Source organism: Zea mays, chromosome 2 (assembly GCF_902167145.1).
Source record: "Zea mays cultivar B73 chromosome 2, Zm-B73-REFERENCE-NAM-5.0, whole genome shotgun sequence".
Classification (NCBI taxonomy): Eukaryota; Viridiplantae; Streptophyta; class Magnoliopsida; order Poales; family Poaceae; genus Zea; species Zea mays.
The window spans coordinates 5,198,300-5,208,713 of NC_050097.1; the positions used below are offsets into that span (position 1 = coordinate 5,198,300).

The following is a 10,414-nucleotide window of genomic DNA, read 5'->3' on the forward strand; positions in this document are numbered from 1 at the left end:
TAGTTTCGTTAAATTCGTCATTGATAGTTGAATCGTAGAAAGTATGCCTTAGACAAAACGTAAACTTCTCATATTTTGAACCAGAGGAAGTATATATTGAAAAAAGGCAGAATTTTGTCTCCATTTCAATTCAAAAAGGTTTCCAAACCCACAGAAAAACACAAATAAGGCCATAAACAGTTTTGACTGACCTCACGGCCCCACCCTACCTCCGTCTCCCCTTCCCAGCGCGGGCGCTCGGCCTGCCGCTCTTGTCGTCTTCGGCCCTTCCGTTCGCCGTCTGCCCGTCGCCGTCCCCAAACTATCGCCCTTTCGCTGTCGCCTTCCATTTTCCAATCGTCAACAACCACCTCGCTCCCGCTTAGTTAAACTCGTCGCCATGCCGTCCGTGGAGGTCCACTGGCCACTCCAACCTTCCCCTTCCTCCCCTACTATCCGCTCTCCGGTCCCCACCCACGACCGCCGTGATGCGGCCGCGGCCCTCCCGCTTCCTCCAGCTACTCCTTGTCGTTGTGATCGCCTGCGCCGTTCCGGGGGTGAGATGCTCCGACCGGCGGTTTCCGCACCTCGACCGCGTCCGCGAGCTCCAACGCCGGGAGGGCTCGTCATCGGCCGAGCAGGAGGCCGCTGCGAGGGGACTTCTGGCGCGCCTCCTACCGTCACACTCTACCAGCTTTGAGTTCAGAGTCATCTCCACCTCCACGGTACTTTGCTGGTTGGGGATCGTAGGGTCTGTATTCTGTATGTGATGTTGAACGCGTCAGCCGTCAGGTGTTGCATAAGCATATTGGCAACGTACTGCGGCGTTGCATAAGTAGAGTTGCCGAGAGATATAGTGCAGCAAGAATGTCAACTAGAATGATTCAGAGGCCGAGGATTCACAAGCACGTCATGAGGAGTTGAGGACATCATAGAATAGGCAAAATTGTTTGTTTATATATGAATTCAGATAATCTTTTATATACAATCTTAGCTGTCGAAACTCAGTCTGGACCTTACCTTACCCCATGATTTTATAATTTTTGCTAGTGTGTTTATAATGGGTGGTTCATCTTTTGACTATCTGTTACTGACTGAATGAGTTACAATATACTCCAATTCATTGATAGGAGCTATGTGGTGGGAAGACATGTTTCGTCATCAACAACCACCCGTTGTTTGATGGAGAAGGGACTCCAGAAATATTGTATGTTTTCCCTTTATATTTTGTAACGCGTTGCAAACTATATCTTCAGCTTGTTCATTTACATATCTTTCCCAGTTTCAAACAGTAGCCATTAGCACATTATTGTTCCATTTCATTTCATGCAAGAGGACAATCTAGGATGTGTTGGCTGTTATTTATTTTCTGTTGTTCTCTGAAGTTTGTGTTAGGTGATACTGTTGTAATTATGTTAGGTGAACCACTGTTGCAATCCAGTTGTGTTTACATTTACTCGTAAGTGAATGTGATCCATTAGGACCATACCTTGTAGAGTTGTAGTACGTTCTTTTGTGCTTCTAAACCAGGACTCTTTTAATTTTGTTTGTTGTAACCTATCCAAAAAGCAGCTTATAACACAATGTTGGTGTCTCAGCAGATTCTTCTAGAATCATTTGCCAATCCTGTTAGCTTGTGCAATTGGTTTATGCTTTCAGTAGGACTGCTTTGCTGTGCAGATGTAACATGCCATCTGCTATAGTATTATAATTTTTTTGCATTTCATATCATGAGTTATGCTACTCACCTTGTAAAAAAAGTTATGCTACTCAACAATGCATGTGCATGTGTTGCTTTACATGCTGAAACTGGAAAGAGCCTAACAACTTCACATTTGTCATTACTTGTGATCAGGATACTTGGAGCAAGTGGGGTGGAAATTTCTGCTGGCTTTCATTGGTACTTGAAACACTATTGTGCAGCACATATATCTTGGGATAAAACCGGTGGTGCACAACTATCAACCATTCCGCGTCCTGGGTCACTACCTCGTGTTCCTGATGGTGGTGTACTGATTCAAAGACCCATTGACTGGAGCTACTACCAGAATGCAGTTACATCCAGCTGTAAGCTGATAGCTAATTTTGAAATTTTGGCTGTTGATTCCAGAATCGATGCATCAAAATTTTCTCATGTAAACTGAACTTAAAACATATTTCTCTACTTAAAATTATTTTGTTCACCCTTTAGATTCTTTTGCTTGGTGGGATTGGGACCGTTGGGAGAAGGAAATTGACTGGATGGCTCTTCAAGGAATAAATTTGCCTCTTGCTTTCACTGGGCAAGAGTCTATATGGCAGAGGATTTTTGAGGTATGTATATTTATTCTTTTTTAAGCATTATTCACAGTCGATAAATTACTAGTATGTTTTTTGTGACATTAGCGTGAAATAATGCACAAAAGCAACCTGTAATATTAGGAAGACATTGAAGCAGATGGGTTGATGCATAACAGTAAATGCAGTAAAGTAGGAAGGCAGTATGGATAAGCAGGCAAATACGCACATCACAAAATTTCGACATGTTATGTCATGTTTTGATGTTTTTTCTTGGCAAAATTATTTTGGCACAGTTCTTAAAATTGACATTTTGTGGAGGAATAAATGGACCCTTCTAGGGTAGATGTAACCTCACCGGTTCTTCCTGCTGACACTATCTATTATTGTATTTTATGAGAATATTAGCACTCTTTTATCTAATACAAAAACGATTCAGGTTATTGCACCTTATCAAAAAAAAAATCTCAGGTTATTTCTTTAAATTTACTCAACCTGTTTTGCTGCAAATGGTTTGTGAATGACTTTGTTTCATTTCATTAAATTCTTAAAGAGGTACAACATTAGCAAATCAGATCTGGATGATTTCTTTGGTGGGCCAGCCTTTCTTGCATGGTCTCGAATGGCTAATATGCATGGGTAAGTTACACATCTGATTTGTCATTGGTCTCTCACATCTGAACTTTTAAATTTATATGAATCTGTATTGATTCCAGTATTCTTTTGCAGTAATAATTTGACATGTTGTGTCTTCTAAAATTATTTTAATTTATTCCTCAGCTCTGCAGCACAAGATAATTACCTTGCTATAAATTATTCCTTCCAACCCAAACTATAAATTGTTATGGCTTTGACATAGTATATATTTTGGTGCATAGATAAAGCCAAAACAATTTATAATTTGGAACGGAGAGAGAGTATATAACTGCAAATTGGGATGCTCACATCTAGAACTGTCGGACTAAGACAGCCAAGGAGAACTGTTTATATGTGGAATGTCAGGAAAATAAGATGTGACTAAGAAAGCTCAAGAAATTTTGTTTTGAGCTTTGATTCCCTTTTCCTGAGTCCTATGTGCTGATTTTTTTCCAAGCATGTTATGTCTGATTGTTTTAGCTGCCTACAATATTTCGGTATCATTTTTGGTACTTACAAGGAATAGATAGTTACTAGTTACCCATATTATTTAGTTTTATCTTGGATACGGTTTTTTTTGGAACTTTTTATTTCAATCGTATGCCATATATTACTTATTTTCAGCTCTTTTATCTAAAAACGAAGATACTGGCTTCACATGTTAGATGTTTTTTGGTCATTGTCTTTTAAGTAATTACCCTTTAATGGCACTTCCTGATTTATCAGATGGGGTGGACCTCTCCCTCAGACTTGGCTTGATGACCAACTAGTTCTTCAAAAGAAAATCCTTTCTAGGATGTACTCTTTTGGCATGTTCCCAGGTGGCACTTCTACCATTGTAGCATTTTTGGATTTTGTGCAGTTACTTGAGCAACTTTTCTACGTTAAGGTTACAGTATGGGATATAAATATATCTTTATTGGTTTGCACATATGTGCGTTTTCAGAACTCCAGTTCTGCCTAATATAACCAATATAAATGTTTAATTTCTCAGTCTGTGTTTTTTTAGTACATCAGGACCCCTTCACTTCTTGTTACGTGTCTAATAGACTAAAATCTACATTTGTTGCAGTTCTTCCAGCCTTCTCTGGCAACATCCCAGCTGCGTTAAAGTCAAAGTTCCCTTCAGCTAAAGTCACTCACCTTGGAAACTGGTAACAGCGATTTTCTATCTTCTAAATAACATTGGGATATATGATTTTCCATGATCATTGCTTAAATATAAAATACGGAATCTTGGCTGCAGCTCCTGTAACATTGGATAATTTCATGCTGTTTTGTGTCTCCACTTTTGTTGTATTTCAGTTATGTAACTTTGATTGCAATTTTGAACTGCTACCACTGATCAAATTGGGACAGTCACACTACGCATTCATAACAAGCTTATGCCCATTTGTAATTTTAATGTTCATTTCACCTTAAGTGCTTCATCATATTATATTCATAAATGAAGTTAAATATTAATATCCTGTTTTTAGCCCACTGAACACTAACACTGCTTTTCTTGCTGGCATCCTTTTTTCATCAGTGTTAAGTCACTTGTGCTTATTTGACTATACTCTGTGATATTAAGGTTTACAGTTGACAGCAATCCAAGGTGGTGCTGCACATATCTTCTTGATGCATCTGATCCTTTATTTGTAGAAATTGGGAAGATGTTTATAGAAGAGCAAATCAGAGGTAGGATCTGTTATTTTGTGCAAGTTGATGTCTAACTTCATGTGCAAGATATTTTAATGTCAGACCCGTAATCTTGTGCCATTCCCTACCATAAGAGTGATGGCTAGCCATTCTTTTAAAACAAATGATGGCTAGCTTTTACTTTATTAGTTAATCTGTTTTGTAAGAGTACTTTTTACACTTTTTCATAAGAAGACAACAAACCTTGATGCATCGGAGTTTTCTTGTACTTTTGTGCAGAATATGGTAGGACAAGTCACATCTACAACTGGTATGATTATTAACCATCCTTCTCACTGGAAGTTCCCAATCAATTATTTTTTCTCATTTATAAACATTTTTTACCTGTCTAGCGATACTTTTGATGAGAACACTCCTCCATTAAGTGACCCGAATTATATATCTTCGTTGGGTGCTGCAACGTTCAGGGGTATGCAGAGCGGTGACAACGATGCTATTTGGTTGATGCAAGTATGTTCTCTGTGTGTTAGTATTTTGCTTATTATTGGATTTTTCTGTAAAAGCAGTTATTAGAGATATGAATATAGATCATGGATGTCTTGGTTGTTGCACTTTACATTTTCACTTCTGGAACTACTTTCAGATGTGTGATTCTTTTCTCCAGTTGAGAGAAATGCCGTGCTCTATTGTCACGTTCTTGGATATATGGATATGCAAGGTTCTGTAACATTTATTACTCTGCAGGGTTGGCTGTTTACCTATGATCCTTTCTGGGAACCTCCACAAATGAAGGTGAAACTTTATTGTATGGTTTGATAAGATATGTATGCTAGTAATTTTATTGGCCCTTTTTATTTGGGCTTCTTGTTTCTTCAAAAAACATTGTTGGAGTAGTAAGGATTGAAATTCATGTGACTTTCATTTTTTTTCCATTTAACTGTTTGTCCTAAATGTCATGTATTTAAAAATGGAGGGAGTTTGTTGGATATGATATGACTGCAATTCATGTTCCAGTGGTGTGAGTTGATCACATTCATTTAGTCAGGGTAAGCATTGTGTTTTCCAATAACATATTAGGATTTTTGAAATAACACCAAGGAGGTACAGCAATTTGCAGTGGTGTCATCTGTTATTTTTATTTGGTTCATACAGTAAAAACTAAAAAAAAAACATGCCTGTAGTGACTAATTTATGTTGATAGCAATAATTTCAGATTATTCTTGGAGAAAAAGGTGATGTTACATTGCCAAATGATTGACAACCACTGTATTTCTAATAATCTAATAATTATTTATGCACTCAGTTTCTTCACCTTTTCTGCTGAAAACTTGAATAAGCCTTGTCAGCTTAACGTGGCTACTGTCTAATACATCAGTTGTCTGTTTTGAGCATGCACCTTCGTTATTGTTAGTGTTGTTGTGTTTGGGGATTCAGCTTTAACGTAACCAATTTTTTACTTATCTGATTGAACTCAATTCCTGTTATTTTTAGGCACTACTGCATTCTGTTCCTGTTGGCAAAATGATTGTTCTTGATCTTTACGCCGAAGTTAAACCAGTGTGGATAAATTCTGATCAGTTATATGGTGTTCCCTACATCTGGAAAGTTCTCTTTTCTCTTTCTGCCAACTCCATGCACTATTACCCTCCTTTTATTTTCCTTCATAAAAAAACTCGTGTGACCCCTTTTCAGGTGCATGCTCCACAATTTCGCTGCAGATTTTGAAATGTATGGTGTTTTAGATGCTTTGGCTTCTGGGCCTATTGATGCTCGATTAAGTGATAACTCCACAATGGTATACATTGCCAAACTTAATCAGTTGCTTATGCTACTTACCTAGCTTAAGTGATAAATACAAATGATGATGTTTTACTTATTAACAAATTATATTTCAGGTTGGAGTTGGTATGTCTATGGAAGGTATTGAGCAAAATCCTATTGTTTATGACCTTATGTCAGAAATGGCCTTCCATCACAGACAAGTTGATCTTCAGGTGTTTTAAAAAAAATCATTTTCTAGAAGAGCTTTTTGTACAATAGATTAATTTATTCATCTTATCTAGTTATTGTGCATCTCTTATTCATGTTTCTATGGAAGTTTCACTTTGCACAATTGCACTAGCTACTGATGCAAGCAATTTTTGCCCTTATCAGTTTTGTATTACTTCCAGGTTTGGGTCAAGACATATCCAACAAGAAGATATGGAAAACCAGTGAAGGGACTGCAAGATGCTTGGTGGATTTTGTATCGAACTTTATATAACTGCACAGATGGTAAAAATGTAAGGTTTTTTTAATATAAAAATTGCCATGTTTAGGCACTGTGCCGTGTGTATATTGTTCTCCCAACGGCCAACATTACTTAAACATGTGCAAAACAGTGCAAGGGATAGTAGGTTGTGAGCAAGTTGCAAAATCACAAATATCCGATATGCTGTGCTACTAATAATCTGGAGTTATTATATTTATTTTACACTTAAATCTTACTCTATATTATAAAGATCTTTGCTAGACAAAATTATTCTGTGAAATACATTTCTCATTATCCTTTTCTTTTTGGCAATTGTTGCCACATGCCAAATGTGAATACAAGATCAATGTATTCCTACTTTTTGAAGATTCATTTGGGTTCTTATCTGTTACTCATCATAAATTGTATTCTGACAGGACAAAAATCGGGACGTGATAGTAGCCTTCCCAGATGTCGAACCTTTTGTTATTGCGACACCAGGGTTGCATGTGAATACTAGACAAATGTATTCTACAGTACCATCGAAGAATTACATACGGAAGGACGTCTCTAGTGATGCATATGAACATCCTCATCTATGGTATGATACTAATGCTGTTATTCATGCCCTGGAACTTTTTCTTCAACATGGAGATGAAGTATCTGACAGCAACACCTTCAGGTGAGAACGCAGGTGTTCCAATTGTTTAATCCATAATGTGAAACTATTATTTCTTCGGTTCCATCTTTCAGTGGTAAAAAAATTACAAGCTAAAAAAGTGCTCGTCTTCAATGGACTGTGTGAGAATACAGTAATACTCATGGTTGTCAAAATATCGATTCTATCGTCTTACAACTTTGTGATCATAGTTCAAGGGTCTGATTCTACGATTTTACTCCATCCATTTCAAATTACAATTCCAACTTCTTTGGAGATTCAAAGTATCTTAAGCTTGACCAAAAATAGAGAGAATTACAAAGATTTATGACATCAAATAGGTATACTATGAAAATATAATTAATAATAATCTAATAATACTTATGGTATAAATGCTATTATTTTATTGTATAAGTTTGGTCAAATTTAAGATGTTGAGTCTCCAAAAAAGATGGAATGACTTATAATTTGGAATAGAGGGAGTAGTCAATAGAATGGATTTAGTTTTGCCTTGTTATTTTCTGCCAATGCACAAACCTTTGATGCCATACATTTCTTTATATTGCTTTAGAGTTCCCATTTACATTATTTGTTACTTTAGAGTTCAAAGTAATCCATCTGTATTATCATGATCATGATCTTACTTTCACCTTTTCAATTAACCAAACATGTATAAACACTAAAACATCATATGCACAGGATACTGAGGCGCAGTCCATTGCACTATTGTTTTTGTAAATGAGGAAAGTCTCACAAATGTTGCATGTTGCATCATATTAACAGGTATGATCTTGTGGATTTGACTCGTCAAGTTCTGGCTAAATATGCTAATGACGTTTTTCTAAAGATCATCGAGAGCTATAAATCAAACAACATGAATCAAGTCACCATCCTCTGCCAGCACTTTCTCAGCCTCGTAAATGACCTTGACACATTACTATCCTCTCATGAGGGTTTTCTGCTTGGCCCTTGGTTGGAAAGTGCCAAGGGCCTTGCACGAAACAGTGAGCAAGAAATACAGGTAATCTTTTTCTTTTGTCATTTTTTGAAGCTGAATTATGTCTAATGATATGGCATCATACCATATTTATCAAAATCCCAAATTCCTACAGTTGTGAAAGTAGGTATAATTCCATTCTTATCGACCTGTTTGATTCTTCCTGTTGTTAGGCTGTTTATGAGCATTAGGCTCAAACTTGTGGAGCGGTTCACGTTGAGCCAATCTAAGATTTTTCATATATGCACTGTGGTCATGATCGTGTGATGTATGTCACTCCAGCATTGATGACAAGTAGTCATGTTCGTCTAATTTTTGAATTACAACTTCGTTGAAATCCTTGCAGTATGAATGGAATGCTAGAACACAAATTACAATGTGGTTTGACAACACTGAGACAAAAGCAAGTTTATTGCGCGACTATGGTAAGGCGCATGCCACTTGGTCACGTACCGATTTATTACTGTTTTCTTGGATTTCTTTCTAATAAAATTTGTTGCAGCAAACAAGTACTGGAGCGGCCTGCTGCAAGATTACTATGGGCCAAGGGCCGCCATCTACTTCAAGCACTTGTTATTAAGCATGGAGAACAATGCACCTTTCGCCCTCAAAGAATGGAGGAGGGAATGGATCAGTCTCACCAACAACTGGCAGAGCGATAGGAAGGTGTTTTCAACCACGGCTACAGGAGACCCTCTGAACATATCGCAGTCGCTTTACACGAAGTACTTGAGCAACGCTGATCTACTTGGGCTAGTAGAAGGTACAGGCTCTCCTTGGAAGTCTGCAAGCTTATAAGTAGGTGATGCGTGCAATCATGGGTCATTTCAGATTCGCAATTACTTTTTTTTCTCTAATGTTTTTCCTCAAACTCATAAATATCGTTTGGCTGCGACATGGTTGCTACGAATCAGTTCTGTGTGAACTGTGAAGTACTGAAGTCTTTCTGTATAGCAGTAGAAGGACGGGTTTCTTTCCTTTTTCCAGTGTTCCTTGCCGTAAATTTTTCAGTTCTGTATGTATCCCCATTTTTCCATGACCATGCACAGTAAAGTAGCCCTTAGGAGAATGGTCATGGAAAAATTCGGCCTAGTTCAGGGTGTCGGAACTTTACTGTGCGTCTGTACCTGAGAATCGTGCTGCTTTCTGTGAAATCCATGTCTTTCAAACACGACCTCGGTCATAATGACTCAAACCGCTTATGCGTATGTGCCATGTGCATGTACTATTGTTTCGGATTTGAATTTGGTAAAAAAAAACTGACACTGCCGAATCTATGGCTTCAGCCAATTTTTAGCAGAGGTTGAAGGTTAGTGATCTGTTCAACTACTTTGATAAGAGCTACCTTCAAAATTAAGGGTCTACTAGCTGTGTATGGCTAGTTGGCTATCGTTACTATATATTTACTAGGTGAGTGACCGTGCGTTGCAACGAGGACATATAATACTACGGTAACTTGTATACAAAATGTGTGTTATACTGTTATGAGAAAATGTTTTATAATTCATTTGTGATCCTAATTATATAAAAATTTTGTTATTTTAATATAATTGTTTCATCATTATATTGCAACCATCAGTATCATATAGACTTCGATATATATCATGATTTTCATGGTCTCATCATTGGAGAGCACGCCCCACGCCTGTCGGAAGAAGTTCTCTCGTACATCGTCAGTCATCAGACACAAACCACTATACGCGCTTGCTCCAACAAAAAAGCAAGTGTGTGTTTGCGAAGAGAATTAAAGGCAGACCAGCACAAAAAGTTACCCCGACGGTGGGGAGGATGACGAAATGACCATTGCTGTCAGTCCTCCTCTGCGTCACCTCCGGCGTCGAGATGACACCACAGTCCATGATATAGTAGTCGTCATACGCGCGCGACATGGCGAGTACCGATGACTCTTGGCTGGGCTGCCAGACGAAGTGCATCTCGGGCTCATCAGCAAGGTAGTACACCTGGCCATTGCACCACCGGATGCGCTATTCCTCTA

General features: G+C 38.0%; 1 protein-coding gene across 1 annotated transcript; it reads left to right on the plus strand.

The window, feature by feature from the left end:
* Positions 1–256: 256 nt before the first annotated feature.
* On the plus strand, positions 257–9,589 carry LOC100192858 (Alpha-N-acetylglucosaminidase). Its single transcript, NM_001358591.1, has 19 exons — positions 257–704; positions 1,110–1,186; positions 1,835–2,046; positions 2,171–2,292; positions 2,810–2,895; positions 3,619–3,713; positions 3,965–4,046; positions 4,466–4,572; positions 4,813–4,843; positions 4,926–5,043; positions 5,278–5,325; positions 6,025–6,134; positions 6,226–6,328; positions 6,429–6,527; positions 6,705–6,815; positions 7,201–7,445; positions 8,205–8,442; positions 8,765–8,843; positions 8,921–9,589. The coding sequence occupies exons 1-19, from the start codon at positions 468–470 to the stop codon at positions 9,214–9,216; spliced, it is 2,496 nt and encodes an 831-aa protein (NP_001345520.1). The 5' UTR covers positions 257–467; the 3' UTR covers positions 9,217–9,589.
* The last annotated feature ends 825 nt before the right edge of the window (positions 9,590–10,414 follow it).

Bases quoted from the DNA above. Each gene is read 5' to 3' on its own strand.
- LOC100192858 (NM_001358591.1), top strand. From the start codon at position 468: ATGCGGCCGCGGCCCTCCCGCTTCCTCCAGCTACTCCTTGTCGTTGTG. The intron at 705-1,109 runs GTACTTTGCTGG...ATTCATTGATAG, and splicing joins GAGTCATCTCCACCTCCACG to GAGCTATGTGGTGGGAAGAC. The intron at 8,443-8,764 runs GTAATCTTTTTC...AAATCCTTGCAG, and splicing joins ACAGTGAGCAAGAAATACAG to TATGAATGGAATGCTAGAAC.